Source organism: Periophthalmus magnuspinnatus, chromosome 22 (genome assembly GCF_009829125.3).
Source record: "Periophthalmus magnuspinnatus isolate fPerMag1 chromosome 22, fPerMag1.2.pri, whole genome shotgun sequence".
Classification (NCBI taxonomy): Eukaryota; Metazoa; Chordata; class Actinopteri; order Gobiiformes; family Gobiidae; genus Periophthalmus; species Periophthalmus magnuspinnatus.
This window is the reverse complement of record NC_047147.1, coordinates 15,313,668-15,332,185: the sequence shown is the minus strand read 5'-3', so window position 1 is coordinate 15,332,185 and position 18,518 is coordinate 15,313,668. Positions and strand designations below refer to the sequence as shown.

General features: G+C 42.4%; 4 protein-coding genes across 5 annotated transcripts; 2 read left to right on the top strand and 2 right to left on the bottom strand.

Moving 5' to 3' along the window:
• The first annotated feature begins 239 nt into the window (after positions 1-239).
• Positions 240-7,151, top strand: adam17a (ADAM metallopeptidase domain 17a). Its single transcript, XM_033988603.2, has 19 exons — positions 240-472; positions 589-721; positions 1,085-1,218; positions 1,298-1,386; positions 1,462-1,633; positions 1,724-1,854; positions 1,961-2,047; positions 2,179-2,304; positions 2,517-2,661; positions 2,904-2,995; positions 3,065-3,217; positions 3,416-3,615; positions 3,733-3,836; positions 3,920-4,054; positions 4,585-4,712; positions 4,788-4,866; positions 4,938-5,026; positions 5,105-5,164; positions 6,239-7,151. Exons 1-19 carry the CDS (start codon positions 373-375, stop codon positions 6,620-6,622), a joined length of 2,541 nt encoding a protein of 846 aa, XP_033844494.1. The 5' UTR covers positions 240-372; the 3' UTR covers positions 6,623-7,151.
• Positions 7,152-10,722: 3,571 nt separating this feature from the next.
• On the bottom strand, positions 10,723-12,188 carry iah1 (isoamyl acetate hydrolyzing esterase 1 (putative)). Its single transcript, XM_033988610.2, has 6 exons — positions 12,107-12,188; positions 11,957-12,009; positions 11,735-11,886; positions 11,489-11,650; positions 11,265-11,386; positions 10,723-11,191 (listed from the first exon to the last, which is right to left on the bottom strand). The coding sequence occupies exons 1-6, from the start codon at positions 12,167-12,169 to the stop codon at positions 11,018-11,020; spliced, it is 726 nt and encodes a 241-aa protein (XP_033844501.1). The 5' UTR covers positions 12,170-12,188; the 3' UTR covers positions 10,723-11,017.
• Positions 12,189-12,572: 384 nt separating this feature from the next.
• LOC117390803 (uncharacterized) lies at positions 12,573-13,946 on the top strand. Its single transcript, XM_033988606.2, has one exon. The coding sequence runs from the start codon at positions 12,581-12,583 to the stop codon at positions 13,520-13,522; it is 942 nt and encodes a 313-aa protein (XP_033844497.1). The 5' UTR covers positions 12,573-12,580; the 3' UTR covers positions 13,523-13,946.
• LOC117390802 (cleavage and polyadenylation specificity factor subunit 3) lies at positions 13,942-18,464 on the bottom strand. 2 transcript variants are annotated; one of them, XM_033988605.2, is made up of 19 exons: positions 18,233-18,464; positions 18,071-18,134; positions 17,757-17,854; positions 17,545-17,673; positions 17,307-17,484; positions 17,077-17,166; positions 16,862-17,012; positions 16,618-16,793; positions 16,391-16,549; positions 15,769-15,915; positions 15,538-15,690; positions 15,310-15,418; positions 15,135-15,233; positions 14,964-15,058; positions 14,801-14,888; positions 14,606-14,672; positions 14,436-14,532; positions 14,220-14,345; positions 13,942-14,059 (listed from the first exon to the last, which is right to left on the bottom strand). In XM_033988605.2, the coding sequence occupies exons 1-18, from the start codon at positions 18,304-18,306 to the stop codon at positions 14,244-14,246; spliced, it is 2,076 nt and encodes a 691-aa protein (XP_033844496.1). In that variant the 5' UTR covers positions 18,307-18,464; the 3' UTR covers positions 13,942-14,059; positions 14,220-14,243. The 2 variants fall into 2 exon arrangements, with proteins under 2 accessions (XP_033844496.1, XP_055087119.1); XM_055231144.1 differs by lacking the exons at positions 13,942-14,059; positions 18,071-18,134; positions 18,233-18,464 and having other exon boundaries at positions 14,232-14,345; positions 17,761-17,847.
• Positions 18,465-18,518: the final 54 nt, after the last annotated feature.

The following is an 18,518-nucleotide window of genomic DNA, read 5'->3' as shown; positions in this document are numbered from 1 at the left end:
GTTAAAAATAAAGTATATCGTATTAGAGTACCGTAAGGTTTTACCTATTTGTACGTTTCACATCATAGGTAGGATATCAGCGTTCCATCATAGAGACAAGCCTACCTAAAAATCAAATGCATAGTACATTGAAAGAAATAAAATAATTTACACATGTGAAAATAACACAATTTGAACCAAGTGGCTCGCATAAAATGCTCATTTTTGTGCGGATTCTGAATTGTCCCTCCGGCCCATCCGTTCACTGCGGATGTTTTGCAGTCATTCCACTTCCGGGTAGCTGTGATCCTGAAAAAGCATACCTAACGGACAAAATCGGTTAATTCCTAAATTCCTGATCATGCCAGAGTTAAACTAATTCATAGGTATACAATGAAGACACCAATTTTGTTCAATTTAGTGGTTTCCTACTGGGTAATCGGCGCCATTAACATTTTTAACGAAGAGGACCGCAACCAAAGCAAAAAATACGGTACGTGAAGTATGGTCAATATCTTGTTTAGTTGGTTTTTGTTATACATGTGATACGGTTTTCATCCTCTTTGCTCTCCTTGTATTTTCATTGCATGAACTAATCAATATGGATAGATGATCTTCACACAATTCTGTCGGATTTTGTCGTCCTTCCGCTGTCGAGTCTCCAGATGCACTCCGTGAGAAGAAGAGATGTCCACACCCATTCGCACCTAGAGAGACTGGTCAGCTTCACTGCTCTGAACAGGTCCGCAAACAGCTTCCTATGTCGTGTATTGGTGTCGTCTATGTGCTCGTTTCAGTTAAATTTTGGTTGCCAAAGACGACCCCTTTAAAAGCTGTACTAGTGGTACCAGTTAAGCTATTTGATTGGACATGAAGTGGGAGCTTTGGAAGTTTTCAAATAAAACTATTCAGTAAATCTGACCAATTTACTCTCTACATTTACAATGAAACAAGTGACAAAGACTATTCCGCTCTGCAGGACCACATAAAGGGGAACAAGTGGTCAGTCACTGGTCACCAATATGTGATCTCCTGCTCTTGGTGTAATCAGCATCTCTCAGTTTATGAGGAATATCTAAAGTGAACACCATTTCTGACTTTTTAGGAACTTCAAGCTGTATCTGACCTCTAACACTGGCCTTTTTACTGAGGACTTTAAGGTTGTGTTTGTTGATAAAAATGGTAAAGGGAAGGACTATGATGTTCAGCTTCAGAACTATTTCACAGGACATGTTGTCGGTGAGTTAAAGTTTTATTTTATTTTTTCAAGGTGCATAGATTATTAACATGGCTTTTGATTGTCAATCATCTTTTGCAGGGGAAGAACATTCACGTGTCCAAGCACACATAGATGGCAATGAGTTTTCTGCACACATACTTACTGCAGAGTCTGAATATACAATAGAAGTACAAACTTTGTTGACACATTATGTTGTGATTATTATTATTTGCTGTGTTTCAGTTTTATTGCTATTTTTGCAGCCATTATGGAGGTTCACCAATTCAGCAGCTGAGGGCAACCTTCTCGTTTATCGCTCTGAAGACATAAAAAATTTGAGTCGAATGGCTTCTCCAAAAGTGTGTGGCTATATGCATGCTGAAGACAAGTATCTTCTGTCAGAGATAGGGCGAAATCATGGGCCACAGGAGCATGGTATTAGAACTCTAGTACTTTTGCTTTTGCTTCATGTTGGAGCTGGAGTGTTTAGAGGACTGATTTGAAATGTCTTTTTTGCATTTTTAGAACCCCAAAGGAGAGAGAAGAGACAAGTCCATGACCACAAGAAGAACACATGCCCACTGCTGCTGGTGGCTGATTACCGCTTTTATAGACACATGGGGAGAGGACAAGAGAGTGTCACTCTAAACTACCTGGTACTCCATTTTACCTGAGTGTCTAATCTTACTGAGCAAATGGTCTTTTTTTTTTTTTTTTTACTATATTGTCATACTAATAACGTATTGTTTTTTTATCCCATAGATTGAGCTGATTGATCGAGTTGATGACATTTATAGAAACACAACATGGGATGAGGAGTTCAAAGGGTATGGGGTACAGATCCAACAGGTACCTGAGGGCTCTCTTTTCTAATACTTTTGTGTGAAATTAGATGCTAACATGCCTGGGAAGCCAGAAAACATCGTTTTGTTGTTTTCTCTTATATCTAATGTCCTACTGATACTTGGAAATTGTTTCAGATTATCATCAACAAAGAACCCACAAAGCCTCCACCAGGCCGTGACCCTCGCTCCTGGATCCACTACAACATGGAAAACAGCACTGTGAAGGGAAAGGAGGCCTGGGATGTGAAGAAGCTCCTAGAGGTACTGTTTCAAAGTGAATCAGTAATAAAATTAAGCAGGTAATAAAAGTACAGTTAGAATGTTATAGTAATAGAAAAGTCATCCAAGTAGCTTCTTTATTTGGAGAATTTGTTTTTAAACCATAAATACCTTACATCACAAGATAATCATATCTTATAATGCTACAGAATAAAGGTTTGTGGTTTTATGACTATGGCGTTTTTGTTTCATAGCAATTCAGTGCAGACATAGCAGAAAATGCGTCCAGTGTGTGTCTGGCTCACCTTTTCACATATCAGGACTTTGACGAGGGCACTCTGGGTCTAGCTTATGTGGCTCCCTCCAAACCCCATGCACTGGGTGGCCTATGTCCCAAACGTAAGTAGGCTCACAATAAAATTTTCTACCCCAACTGTACTCAGTTGTTGGTCTTAACTATTGTGCTATACTCCAGATCTGTTATTGTTCAATATTTTGTTTTAATAACAAAAAGACACATAATGTCATGTTTCTTTTGCTCTGTAAGGTCAGCGGATTTATTCAAAGTGTGGCTTATGGTGGTGATCATTCAAACTACTCATGTAGGTAATTCTTTTCATACTTATTTTATTTTATTGTAGCCTACTATCCCTCTGCCTCAGCCAAGAAACCGAGCTATCTGAACACAGGCCTGACCAGCACCAAGAATTATGGCAAAACCATCCTAACAAAGGTTCTTATTATTATTTATTCTTTTTTTAATGGGAATTTAAAGTAAAATTGGTCTTTATGGTTGTATTAGGAGGCAGATTTGGTGACCACTCATGAGCTAGGACACAACTTTGGAGCTGAACATGATCCTGACAACATCCCTCAGTGTGCCCCCAGTGACGACCAAGGGGGGAAGTTCGTCATGTACCCCATTGCTGTGAGCGGGGATCACTACAACAACAAGGTACCTTACAAACACGGTGTCAGTGTACACACATAAGACAATTCTTACCAGTGCAGTATAGTGAAAACGAAGACCTTTACAAATACTTAGGTTTACCATTGCAACAAGAGCATTTTGCACAGGTGTGTCTATTTTGCAGTTTTGGCACACCTTTACTTGATGAAGACTTGTGCAACCATAATGTTTCATTCCTTCCAGCGTTTCTCCAACTGTAGCAAGACGTCTATTGGAAAGACACTGCGGTATAAAGCCCCAGTGTGCTTCAAGGAGCGAAATAGCAAAGTGTGTGGGAACTCTCGGGTGGAGGAGGGTGAGGACTGTGACCCAGGTTTGCTCCACCTCAATGATGACCCCTGCTGCACAGCTGACTGCAAGTTCAAACCTGCTGTTAACTGCAGGTAACACTCCCAGACTTCAACTATTCACATGAATCTACTTACATAGCAGACATTTTCTTTTCACATTTTGTTAAATATCTTTTTATAACAGCTTTCATATTTCCTGTTTAAACACAGTGATAGAAACAGTGCGTGCTGTCAGAATTGCACATTTAAGCCAGCAGGAATAAGGTGCCAAGAGGCCATCAGTGCAACGTGTAAAGGCATTTCCTCCTGTACAGGTGTGAACCTTTAACGGTTTTAACTTTCATAATTTAAAGAACTTTTACAGTACACGTGCAGTTCTTATCTGTATTTAACATAGGAAACAGCAGTAAATGCCCTCCCCCAGTGAATGCAGCTGATGACACAGTGTGTGTGGACAACGGCAGGTGTCGCAATGGAGAGTGTAACCCTTTCTGTGAGGCCATGCAGAACCTCCAGTCCTGTGCCTGCAATGGTATTAACCCATCCTTAAGAAATTATGCATAGTCAAGTTTTGGAGTTTTCTATCATGTTAAAACATTGCCTGAAGTGTTATCCATGCATGTTTAAGTAATATTGCGATTGTTCTCAGGCCTGTCAACCCTCCTTTAGGGTTGACAGTATGATCCTGTCCATAGTTCAGCCCACTACAACTTTGCAAACTTAATGTGATGTGCAGTAGTTCCATTAGCGGGATGCACGTTTTGATAGCACTCTGAATGGAGAGTCAATTAATGTGAGGAGCAAGGAAAGCGTGGACTAATACGGTATTTTCTGCAAATATAGCATTCAAAACCATAATACCCCATAGAAGTGTAAGGAATGTGGAAATCAGGAGAGTAATACCCCCTCTTTAACCAAACACTCAGTGTGAGCAAGACTAAATTGAATGGGTTGGCTGAATTTCCATTGATGAGACACATTGATTTGATTTATAATGTTGCCTTATACCAAGATATAGTTGTAATGTTGGCACTGTGGCTTTTATATGTAACTCTCCTGTAGAGACGGAGCACTCGTGTAAAGTGTGCTGTAGGAAGGATGGGACATGTTCTCCTTTTGTGCAGGCCAATGGGAGCTTCCTCTTCCTCCGCAAAGGGAAGCCCTGCACTGTGGGCTTCTGCGATGAAGCAGTAAGTCTCCTATGTCTCTCACATTTAAATAGTGTATTCAAACACAATCACAGAGACCATTTTGTTTGATCAAAGGGCAAATGCATGAAGCAGGTGCAGGATGTGATAGAGAGGCTGTGGGATTTTATTGACAAACTCAACATCAATACATTTGGTGAGTGTATATGAAAAGGCCTGAACAGGTGGGTGGTTTTAGTTTTAAATTTGACCCATGCTTGACTCTAGGAAAGTTCTTGGCCGATAACATTGTGGGGTCAGTGGTAGTGTTTTCCCTGGTCTTCTGGATCCCTCTGAGCATCCTGGTGCACTGTGTGGTAAGCGTCAGTCTTCACAGTTCCCTTTTAATTCTCTATGTGCACCATTCTGACTCACTATTCTGTGTGCTTCTGCAGGATAAAAGACTGGACCAGCAGTATGAGGAAAACGCCAAGTGCTTTTACTACCCTCCCAGTGTAAGTTCACCCCTTCATTCTTTGTATAAACTATGCACTTGAGTCTGTCCCACTAATACCAGAATGTCTTCCTGGAAATGGCATGTTTAATCAAGGAGCAACATGAAAATTCTTATTAACTTAAGAATTATTAACTTTAAAAGGACATTATGAGTAAAGAAATAATTTTTAAACTGCATGCTCAAAAGGCTATGCCACAGTATTAACATGCACAAGGAACTACAGATGCTGATTAAGGGTTTATTTTAATTTCTGGTTTAGTTTGATTGAACTCCATTTCCTGATATAGGTTTGGTTTAGTCAATTGCTGCTCTCCCCATGGCTCCTCTGCCCTTGAGTTTAACTCAGGTTATGAATGACTCAGGCCTGGCTTTCATCAGCCCAGAGATTAGATCGTGGGCATAGACTGGGCTTGTCAGTGCTAGGGTGGGACACTGACCTGCTCTCTGCCTTGACCCCCCTTCACACACTGCAGCGGATGGTGGAGGTTTGTAGTCGTGCTCCAGCTGTAGGTGAGTGTGTGTACGTAGCTTGTGTTGCCATGAGTCCAGGGCACTGCATGGTCTGTGGCCCACAATTTATATATATTTTTCTGCACTCACTCACTGCTTAATGCAATGCCTGCTCTGGGTTGCTGCACATTTATTCTGAGCCTTGGTGAGGCACCAGGAACAGAATAGACTAAATGAAGCAGCAGCAGTGAAGTGTGATCAGTGCAGAAGAGTGAGCCGCTGCAGCTCACTATTGTCTTGTGCCCACTCTCACTCATTGTCTGTCAACTTTTCAGTTTGCATTACTTCTCTGCTACAGAATTCAGGTGGTTTCTTTATAATAAACCACTGGTCTATTATAAAGGAACTTTCCAAGTGATCTGTCATCAAATTCTCAGTTTTCTCTCTGCACTGTCAGATCTATGATTCTGATACAGAAGGCATTGGTGTACAGAAAGAGTAACTAGTAGCGTTTAGTGTGTCCACACCCAGGTACCATATTATCAGTCACTCCTCATCTCCTGTGGTAGTACTAGTCACTTGTTCTTTAGATGTTCACAAGTATAAATGTTTTTAATTGCAGAGCCAAGAAATCTTGGGCAATCTGGAATCTACATCCGTGCGCATCGTCAAGCCTCCTCGAGCACACTTTTCCTCCGAAGACCCGACCGGGGCCTCTTCTCTGTTCCCTCAGAACCAGTCCCTCATGGCCACCAGACCCGCAGCCCCAGGGGAGAGCTCCAGCCTCAGTCCGGACAGCGACGGGGGCCCGCGGATGGCCACAATCCAGGAGGACAGCAGCGACTCTCTCCTCGGAGAGGAGCCCCCCGGCGCTTTCACAACCGCAGGAGCCTCCTCGTCGGCTACGAGATCCTCCTGCGAGGATCTGAACGAGAACCCAACGGCCCGGGAGCGGCGCCGCCTACACAGGCAGGACTGCATTGACACCAAAGAGACAGAGTGCTAAGAGCCTTGATCATATACATATAGATGCAGACATTTTAACCTTTGTCGCATGTCACTGGACTCAAGGTTTGTTCTCTAAACACTGGACAGTTTTTAATAGCTACTCAAGCTTCTTTATCTGCATTTCACAATGATTACAGTGGGAACAAGTCTGTAACTCACATCAGTGTTAATATCCTCATCACATTTCTGAACATCATCATCTGTGGCAGTAATGGTAGGTGAGTGTATTTAATGTGCCTTTTCTAATTGTGAGATGTATCTAGTGAGTGTTAACAATATCACTTGACTTATTTAAGTTCTTTTGAGACATGAGATTCCTTCTATACAACTTATTATTACTGTAACTTTATTTTAGAGTAATGCACTTGTTTCACCACTTGAGCCTTGAATAATGTTAAATGTTTAGGTCAGAATAATTGTGCTTTCACCGTGAGATTGGAACTGTTACAGCTGGTATCTGTGGGCCATGTGAAATTGTTTTAAATATGTAATTGAAGAAGTTGGATGAACTAAATGTTTATTTTACAGTTTTATTGTCTTGATTTAGACTTTGTCTGCACATATACTGTATCACCAAAGCACTACCAGGTCTGAGGGTGGTGCTCCACATGCCTCTACAGTAGCCTCACTCACTGATTTCCTTTCTGAGAGAGGTAGAACCCATCACACAAATACTCTCTGAAATCCTGAAGTCAAGAAGGAAAGCAGTAAATGTCAGTTCTGGTCAGATTACTTCTGGACACTGCCTTATATTTTATTTATTTATTTATTTGATTGGGACAATGCATGTTAATGAACAGACATGATTCAACATGATTGTAAACACACCGGATTATAGCCAAAGGCTAATTTCCATCCGTTGTTCCAAGGATCGATATCTATGTAAGGTCAGAAGGAACAGGCATACTCCACTTGTACAGGTCAGGGATGTCTATTTAAGAGGAGAGAGCAGGTGATATTTAGGGAATCGTTATTAGGTGGGTTGTTGTGTGTGTGAGTGTGTAGTCCATTAGTTTGGAGAAGTGCTGTCAGTGTCCTCAGGCACTTCCAGAAGCGCCACAAGTTTGGTTATAGGGCGAACATAAGTACTGTCTTTTCACCACTGAGGCTTGAACAACTCCATCTGATCCTGGGAAAACCTTGGTGATTGTGCTAACAGGCCACAGTCCTCTGTGGAGATTTGCATCTACAATCATAACTACCTGTCCAACAGTAACATAGTCAATAGATTTCCTCCAATTCTTTCTCACATAAAGCCCAGGGAGGTAGTTCTGAACAAAGCGCCTCCAGAAATGGTCGCTGATCACCTCACTGTGTTTCCATCTCCTGTTAAACAGAGTTAAAACAGAGTATCATGAGTGCCATACACTGCTTGTGGTAGTGCTACACACACTCACACTGCCCCATTAACAAGAGGTTTGGTGTGATGGGGTCAGTGTCAGCCCCATCAGAGAAGGCATACCCGAGAGGTTTAGAGTTTAGGATACCATCAATCTCTTTAAGCATCGTAAACAGGACTTCTTCTCCCACATCTTGATCCTTCAGGACAACCTGCAGAGCTGACTTGATGGACCTGATTTCCCTTTCCCAGGCTCCCCCGAAGTGAGAAGCATGCAGTGGGTTGCCGTGCAATAAACCTGCATAAAGGCATAAGAAAAGAGTCTGTCGAGGCTAGGCAGGAAATTCAAGTGTGCATATTTGGTGGTGAGGCACTTGTAGATGATCCCCCAGCTCTTCGCTCTTCTGCGGCCAATCTTAATCAGGTATGGGCCAAAGAGGTCTACGCCTGTAGACCTGATTGTGGGTTTGTACAATTGCAACCGTTCACCTGTGATGAGGGAAGATCAGCCATTTTGGGAGTAGAGGATAAGTATGCCATCTTCTGCAGTGCACACACTGGTACCGATTTTATTTGATGGCCTCTTGATTGACCTCTGATGATCCAGTAGGTGCAGCGTATCTCTGCATAGTCTCTCAGAACCAGCGTAAAGGAACTGGGCATCATGGATGATGACTTTAGACCAGTGGTTCTTGACCTGGGTTCGATCGAACCCTAGGGGTTCGGTGAGTCACACCCGACTCATATGATTAACAGACTGCAAGCTTGTTCAGACGTTGGCCCAATTCAACAAATGCACACTTTGATGTGTCTATCGAAGTACTTGCCCAACTTAAATGAGCCGTTTGAACGGCATAAAAACATAAATCGACATAAAAATGAAGAAAAGGAACAGACTTTGCTGTGAAAATGACATGAGAGTGGCACTTGCCAAGGTGAAGCCACGTGTTTATGAACTGGTCTCTCAAAGGCAACAGCAGAATTCACACTGATTTGCAGTAAATATTCATTATTATTGTAGCCTGATGGAAATTAGGTGATGGGTGTGTGTTAAAATGTTAAAAATAATAAATAGCATAAATACAATAAGTTCATTATTAGAATACATAAGGTTAAAAATTTTAATAATTAATTGTGGTAGAATTAAAAAAAGATCATGTGTTTGTAAAAAGGTATGTATGTATGTATGTAATTTGTTGTGAGTTCATGCATTGTATTGGTTTTATTCTTTGAACACAGTGAGGTTAATGCACGATTCATTTTGTGCACCAGTAAAACATACATGTCTTGAATTTGAAGAAAGAAAATATATATATATTTCAATAAACAAGGGTTCGGTGAATGTGCATATGAAACCGGTGGGGTTCAGTACCTCCAACAAGTTTAAGAACCACTGCTTTAGACAGAGGGTGATCTGCTTCCAGCAAAATACGGTCAATTTTGTTTAGGTTTTTATTTGTGGTGTGATGTAGACAGCCTCCAACTCTGATCAGACCACTGAGGCTGACATACTCAGTAGAGAGCACTCGGATGACTACTTGAGTGGACAGTGTGCCCTGCTCGGAGGACCTAGACCCCCTCTGGGAAACTGTCAGTCTGTGCAGAACAGAGGAGCTATATCTCCAGTCCAGTGTTATGTACTGTGCTGGCTCTGGGAGCCTCTGGGATTCAGGTGCATGGCCACAGAATGCTACCTTCCTGAGCTCCTCACTGCCATAGTCTGTAGGACCTGTTGGGGGCGTTGGCCACATGTGAGCCTTGTGACCAGCAGTTGGAGACTGTTAACTATGCCAGAGGTTTGCCTCTAGTGTTGTCAGCAGGGTTATTGTTAGAGTTTACATAATACTACTGCTCTGGGTTCAGCTCCTGGATCTCACATTGCCCACAAGTTCCCACAAATACTTTGTAGCGGTAGGAGCTAGACTGGATTCAGTGCAGCACCGTAGTGGAATCTGTCCACAGGTAGACAGACTACAGGGGGATGGAGTTCTGTTTGGAGCACCTTGGCCAATTGGACTCCAGTGAGCGCAGCACACTGGACAAGTATTGCATTGACCTTATATTGTGCCATGACAGATGAGGTGGTGATGTGCACTTGCTGTTCCATCACCCTGAGATAGACTACAGCCCCATAAGCCCTCTGAGGTGTCACAGAAGATGTGAGCCTCATATGCTCATCCTCCCAATAGTAACCGTGTGACATAACGGTGGGGCATGGTAATGTGCTGGAGGTGTGACACTCTCCCATTCAAGCCAGGACTGGAGCAGGGTGCCTTGTATGGGCTCGTCCCATCCTCTCTCTGTGCTCCACAGGGCCTGTGCAAACAGTTTGGCTCTCAGGGTGTAGGAGCAGATATAACCTAGTGGGTAATATCGGCCAGTGCTTTGTACACATAATGCTGTGTAACAGTGATGTAAGACAACGGGCGGTGCTTCTATCCCAGGACGTCAGTTGGGCAGTGCCAGCTGAGACCCAGCTGGCACTGCCCAACCTTTGGATCAAGGCTCAGTTCACAGCTGGCAGTTGGCCTTGGGCAGATGAGCAACCACATCAGGGATGTTGCTTGCCCACTGGGTGATAGTGTTTCCCTCTTGTGACACTAAACTCACGCAGTGAAGCGTCTACAGACCTAATTTATTTAATTAAACAGAACTCCAAACCTTTAGGAGATGTTTACTTGACTTGCCACATTTAAGTGGATGAGCGTTTGGACACAACCCACCCCCACCTGCTATACCCTTATTATTGCGCTATCTGGCCCGCCCGCTGGTTACAGTCGACCTGTGCATCACTTTAACAGAACTGTAACCTGTAATCTGTATCTGTGTGCAGTAAAGCACGTGCCCCAGTAAAAAAGGGTCTAGTGACATCCATGGCTTTCACTGCGAGATTGGAAGTGTTACAGCTGATACCTGTGGGGCATTTAATGTCAGATTATTTTAAGAAAAAAACTTAATGTTTATTGTACATTTTCATGGTCTTGATTTAAACATTGTCTGCACATATACTGCATCACCAAAGCACGACTAGGTCTGACGGTGGTGCTTGCAGTTTCAGTCACAGAGCAGACTGATCTCTGGGCTTGCAGCGTCCACATCTGCCCAGTAAGGAAGAATAAAGGGCAGGTCCTTCACACGCCTCTCCAGTAGCCTCCACAGCTGCTCACTCACAAACTGGTTTCCCTTCTGAGAGAGGTGGAGCCCATCACACAAGTACTCTGTGAAATCCTGAAGCCAAGAAGGAAAGCAGTAACAGAATCACATTAAATGCATACAACCACTTAACCAATGTGGTGCACACCTTTCCCTCCTTCTGCATCAGAGTCCACAAGTCCAACACGTCCACACCGCACTGACTTCCAGCCTCCACACAAGCTTGGGCGTACTGGCCTGTCACTGAATTTGCCCGGTTCAGTGCACACCCTAAAGGTTTGAAAGTAGAATTTTGGAAGCAAATGTGTTGTTTACTTTGGATTCTTCTGATAGCTGAGTCACTATAGTCTACTCACGACAAAATGAGTCAACCTTTTATGATGCACTCTTTTTCCCAGGCTGACTCATGAATAGGAGGGGGAGTGATGAAGATGACTTTGTCTGTGGACACACCTGCAGATCCTAAGATTTTGGTGAATTCTTTTAAGTTCTCAGAATACTCCTGAAGTGGTACATGCTGCTGTGGATTTTTATCTAATGGAAGAGGAACAGAACTTATAGAAATAATTATAGAAATAACAGGCACCGCTAAAGTGAGTGCTCATATATCATGTTTACCTTTCAAAGCAGCGTCATTGGCTCCAAAGAAGATTGTGACCGCTGCGATGTGGCTCTCCGTGGAGTCCTGAGGTCCGAGAAGCCGAGGCAGAAGGATCTTGGCCCATCGGGAGTTGTAACCGGACAGCCCTCGGTTTACTACATCACACTTCCTGAGACAAACTTGCATTTTATTACAATGTACCTGCTGTATTAAAAATAGATTTTCATAATCAGACTTACCTCGCCAACTTGTTCGCAATTTCTGCCCCCCATCCATTTGGCTGAAAAGAAAACTGAAACACGAAGAGTACAATATTTATTCCATGTTGTCACAGAGTATGTATGAGAACAGGTAGAACTTTAAAACAAGCAAATGCTTAACAAATCTACCTGAGTTATGGAGTCTCCAAATAATATAACTTTAGGCCAAACGACTGCTCTACACTTAGACATTTTAAAACCTACTTCCGGCTCAGTGGGAAGAAAAAAAAAAAAAAATCAAAACCGCATTTTCAGAGTAAAGGCCATGCTTATAGTGAAATCATTATATCTAGTTTTAATTACATTATTACAGCTTTTTTTCCCCCCTTCTTATCCATATAATTTGATAAAAGTCTATAGGCCTATATGCGTGGTGACATACATTTTAGATCTTTAAAGTACTTTTAAAACGGAAAAGTGAAATAAAAAAATAATACTAAATAAAAAGACTAGACTGGAGGATAGACTGGAGTTTATTAAGCCTTGTATGTAATACTGGTTGGTTGGTTTGAGGTTAGGGGACAGAGGATGTCAGCTCCGGTCCAGCAGAGGGCGCTGCATCAGTTGCACGTTGCCGGTGACTTGTTTTGACGTTATGTGAACATGGCGGCTGGGGCAGTGCGTCTGACAAGGAGAGGGTCTGACATTGGACTTAAAAGAGGATTCTGTTCTCGTCTAAATACTGGGACCCTGTGGTATAAAAGCACACGCCGTGTATCGTCTTTGTCGGCAGGATTTCTGTTGGAAAACATTGTAAACAGGAGCGGTAAAGGAGCTCGAAGTGTGTCGGACTCTTCCGGATCAATTCGGTGGTTGACTTTTAGGGTAAAGTCAGTTATTTCCACCCAGGACACTTATCAAAAGGAGTCAACAACCTTTTATGAATCGAAACGCATTGTGCGAATTCACAACTATGGCAGAAGACTTATAGACAAGCCATGGTCAAGAAATTACTTTATTTTTATTAGGGCGTACAGTGGCAATAGTGGTTATCAAGAACCACTGTACAAGAGCAAATCGGGCTACTACGATATTTTAGGAGTTTCAGCAAATGCCACTCAAGCCCAAATCAAAACTGCCTACTACAAACAGTCGTTCGCGTATCACCCGGACAGAAATGCGGGAAGTGACGAGGCTACACTGCGCTTCTCGGAGATAAACGAGGCATATACTGTTCTTGGCAACAAGGCTCTGCGCAAAAAATACGACCGCGGGTTATTGAGCTCATCAGACCTCACAGCTTCTGTCAGACCCTCTACCAAAGACACTCCCCCAGCGAGCTCCACCAAGCGGCAAAGCGACCCCAGAAGGTCCGTGATGGACCAGGAGGAAAACGCGCGGGTGTTTGACTTCGACAAGTTCTTCAAAGCTCACTACGGCGAGCAGCTGCAGAGGGAACGGGACATCCGTGTGCGCAAAGTGGAGATGCTGAAGAAGAGAGAAGAGAGCATCGCGGAACAGAGAATGGACCGAATAATGGGCTTTGGAGTGGGGATGCTCCTGGCGATGGCCATCGGGATTTTCATAAGCCTTAAACGGAGCTGAAAAAGTGCAATATGTTTACATTATGAAAAGCTTTAAAATGTCTTGAATAGGTCTTCTGGAAGTGAAGACGACTTTGCCATTTCTGCATCATTTTCAGTGCAGAGTTGTTGCTACTTTCGTTGTGCAATACCCGTGGAACTGGTATTTACTGTTTTTTAAGTGCTACTCAAACACTAGAGCAGCTGTTTTGAGAAAGTGTTGGAACTGATGTTGGGAAAATCATCAGACATACATGACTGTCATTGTTAGCACTCTCTCTACTGCTGTCTTCTACGACTTTCATAAAGTCCCTTGTATTTAAGTACCCAGAGACAAGTGGGCACATAAATTAAATAAATGGTTTTAACATTATTTAATTAGAACAAAGGTTTGTGATTTCTGTTTGCCAAATAAATATGGAATGAAACAATGCCAATATTGCATTTCTACCAACATTTATTTGTAAACTTTTACTTGTGTCAAATCACAGAAATCCAACAATGTAACTAAACATGATTTAGTTAAATGTTTGGTCATCCGTGCTTGCAGGTTCTGCTCCTATGACAAAAAGGGATACAGATTTAGCAAAGACTTCAGTTTATGGAAACCTAAGTCTCCCACATCTGAGATGACTGAGGTGATAAGAAAACAATACATTTTATTTAGTCTCCATATAGACATATCAAAATGACAAATTACAAAGACAATGTAAAATCACATGACATTGCAGGCTATTGGGGCATCAGATGACAGGGTTGAGTGCATCATAAAGCCGCTGCACAGCCAGTTCCACCATTTCTCTTAAAGAGTCGTCTTCATAACCATTTTCCTCACACACCACCGTCTACACACAAACATATGTCAAACTATATAGGTCTGATATAAAATACCCTTTATATGATTGACTGTGTCTGTGGTAGGCAATGTATCTAACCCTGCTCTCCACACAGACATGGACAACCCTCCTGTCGACCGTCACTGCAATATTTTTACCATCAATGAAAGCCACACATTCCTCTCCAAACATGTCTCTGAACAGAGCATAGAAACAAAAGTGAAAGTGTAGTTGAGGCAGGCAAAAATGTGGCACAGTGATGCACTTACTGCAGCATGACTTCGAGTCGAGCCTGGAACACATCCATGTCCATAATGCTTCTCTGGGTTTCCATTACTGATCATTGAACAAATCAGAAAATCGGATCATTTCCATTAAATAAAAAATATTCTAAAATAATAGTGATGAAAAACTACACAAATATCATCAGCACAAATTTTCATTTAGATGGTTGTCAGACAAACCCTTCTGAGCCTTTGGATTAGACTGGACCTCCAGCACCACTGTTGTGACCACGTCAGCATACATGTCATTCAGAGGGTTTGCTATCCACTGAAAACATCCAAATACCATTAGGTTATTTACTATTTTGATGTAATTTGCAGTTTTGCAAAAATAGAGTTTAACCTCAAGCAACACCATCCCCACTTCATGAACCAAAGTGATGCTTTTGAAGATTTTCAGAGTGTTCTTCTCTGTCCCTTCCAGCTCTTCCACGTCCCCTAACACAAACAAGAAGAGAGTCCAAACAACAGTGTGTCTGCTGAATGAGATTAAAGGATCACACATGAGCAGTACCAGTGAGGTTCCGGAGGTGACACACGAGAAGGGAGTATGGACCAGTGAAGGGGATAGCCTGGCTCTGCTTCACTGTGCTCACTGTCAGCTCTGTATAGGCTGTAAACACAAACAGTTGAGCACACATTTAAAGCCTGAGATTACAGGAGCGTCTGACGAGGAGGCAGGCACTCACTGGACAGGTCACAGGGGTTCAGGATGTGGTAATTGAAGTTCTTCTTTACCAGGATCCCTGCAACTCTCTGTCCCTGCACACACCTCTGATCCGCCAAAGAGCCCATCACCTTCAAGCACAAAAAGATGAAAGGGCTCAAACATCTAGACTCACTCAAAACATGTTTTACAAAACTTACAGAACTTTTACAAAATTTCCATAACATAAAAAACTACAGCTGAGAATGACCTTGGCTAATTTCTCTCCTCTGAAGTTGAGTGTGACGGCCTCTGTGTTGCGGGGGTTGTGGACTTCAATGTGCACTAGGTCATTGTCTTCATATTCTCTGATTAAAGCTGCCTTCAGCCGAGCCATCTCATTCTGTTCCCCGTGCACCAGAATCTAAAACATGGGAGCGGGTGGTGGGATGACTTTAGTTCCACTACACAAACCTCAGTGATCCAGGATCCAGGCTCTTACCACATGTGGAGGTTTGAGAGCTCTGATGAACTCACTGGTCTGTTGATAGTCTGTATGGGCAGAAAAGGAGATGTAGTCCACAGACATCTTCAGCTGTAGCTTTTGTCCCGACATCGTTGTGATTTCCTCTGGCTCCGACATGATGTGCTGCACACACGGTACAACAGCAAATAAGGAGTACTTGGGAATGGCCAGGAAAGTGCAACTACATCTGCATTTAATTGCCCCTTTTCTTAATTACCGTATTTTCCGCACTATAAGGCGCATCGGAATATAAGGCGCACCTTCAATGAATGGCCTATTTTAAAACAAATTTCATATATAGGGCGCACCGCATTATAAGGCGCATAGAATATAAACTACTGCGCCTTATAGTGCGGAAAATACGGTATATTGCACACTGTAAGGCTGGATGAAATTACAAAAATATATCACAATTTTCTGTCTTCGGTTGATTTTTTTTCTTCAATTTCCGATTTGTTTTGGCATAATTAAACACAAATGCAAATGGATTTCAATATTAATTTCATGAACATATATACTTTTAATAATCACCATTTAACACAAAAAAAGAAAAATCAGAGATGTGCTATTTGCACTGGAAAGTATGCTGTGAGCTGACCTTGGCGAGTGTCCCCTCAACACAGTAACCTGCGATGATAACCCCATTTCTTTTGTCTGTGCACCAGCTCTCAAACAGTTCTCGGGACAATCCACTTTGCATCATTCCTGGAGATGCCATCACCACGCTGGGACCAATGTCGTCAAAATGGTCCATGCTCTGCAGAAAACACAACATGGAAGTTCTGCACAAAAACTGACACAGAGCGGACAAGAAGACCGACATACTTTGAGGTTGCTGATGTGTTTGAAAACAAAAGGGTTGTTGATGTTAATGGCCTTGCGGATCTTGTCGTTCATTGCATTGACGTAGGTCTGGTACACGGCCATGCACTTCTTGGCCAGAGACGAGGCATAGTAGATGGGGATGTCATGGAGCTCAGGGTGGTTCTGCCAGTACTCATCTACAGAGGCATACATTAGCTGTAAAACCAGACTTTCTTGCAATGAATATGAGCGGGGTCCTTCTAACCAAGAATAAGCAGCAGTTCCTGGGCCCGTCCTAAAGCAAAGACGGGGATGAGACAGCGGCCCTCCCGATTCACAATGTCATGGACAGTGTTACAGAAGCGCGCCTCTCGTTCTTCTCTTTTCTCATGAATGTGTGTGCCATAAGTGGACTCCTGAAATTGACCACATGGAGATTAGGTGTTGTTTTTGTGGTTAATAAAATTAATGTTAACTAACTATAATGAGGATGTCAGGCTTGACACTGGGAATTTCGGCAGCCATTAAATGTCTATCCTCTTGACGAGAGAAATCACCAGTGTACAGCAACTTTGAGAGAAAAAAAATAAAATTCATCAATATATGTGATATTATGACTTTCTGTACTAATTATGTCAAGCACAGTCACCAGGCTATGAGCTATTTTAGCACCTTGTTTTTGAAATGAGCTAAATAAAACTTCTTCTCACCTTGACTCCTGCGATCTCGATCATGAACATGGCTGCTCCTAACACGTGACCTGCATGGTAACACCAGAACTTAATTCCTGCCACTTCCTTGACCTCATGGAAGTTGATTGTCTCAATTTTGTCCATACTCTCCTCCAAATCCGTCTCCGTGTAGAGCATGTCATCAGCCGAAATGTTACTACAAGATTATAAAGGTTTGAATTACTGTATGGAGCAGATTTGAGTTAAATACACCAACCTGACTTTGACGTAATCTGACAACAGCCAGCGGTATATGGCTTTAGTAGCATGAGTCATGAAGGTTCGGCCTTTAAAACTGGTCTTCTGGAGGAACCAGGGTAGAGCTCCACAGTGGTCCAAGTGGAAACTGCCAAATGAATGTGTTAAAAATCTGATTGACTGCATCTTGTGACACTGGTGCATGGACAGAGAAGTGAACAAAGAACTTACTGACTGATTAATAGCAGGTCTATCTCTGCTGGGTCTATCAGATCAATATATGGAAGGGCATCCATTCCCTCCAAACCAGGATGAATCCCACAGTCCAGCTGAAAACACATACTTAACATTAGTCAGCTGATTTGACAATGTCATGCAATTTATGAACCTTCTGTGCTCTATTTTATTATCTTATTTGGATACTGATACATAAAAAATACCTATGCATCAATATAGATATTAACCAGATTATAGTATGGCCTAGATGGTTGCTTGCAATTCAGGGATAATGAGAGTGAAATTGATTACAGTGCATAATACTGTACCATTATTTTTCTTCCTTTAAACTCCAAAATTATACAGGACCTCCCAACTTCTTGCCCAGCGCCCCTGTTGGATATAAGGGGAAAAAAGCCAAAAAAAAACTTTAGTCTGCAAATACTAAAGTATCCAAATTTCAAAACAACAAGACAAAAAAAAGAGCTTACAGTGGTCGAATATGCAGCTGGTCGCTTTCCTCGGCAGGAACAATGACGTCGACTTTGCGTCTTGCAGCCATCATAAATGATTGTGTGGGTATAAATATCTGACAGCCTTATCGATGTATTATTATACTATAATAACCTCTCCATGAGATAGATACATGCTCCAGATTATGTTTGAATGAGTGGGAGGGCCTCAGATTCTGGGAGGGCCTGTCTCAAGCTGAGCATTTCCGCCAGTTAACCAAAATACATCCGGAGAGAATCAGAAGCTTCCATCACATTGGTTCCA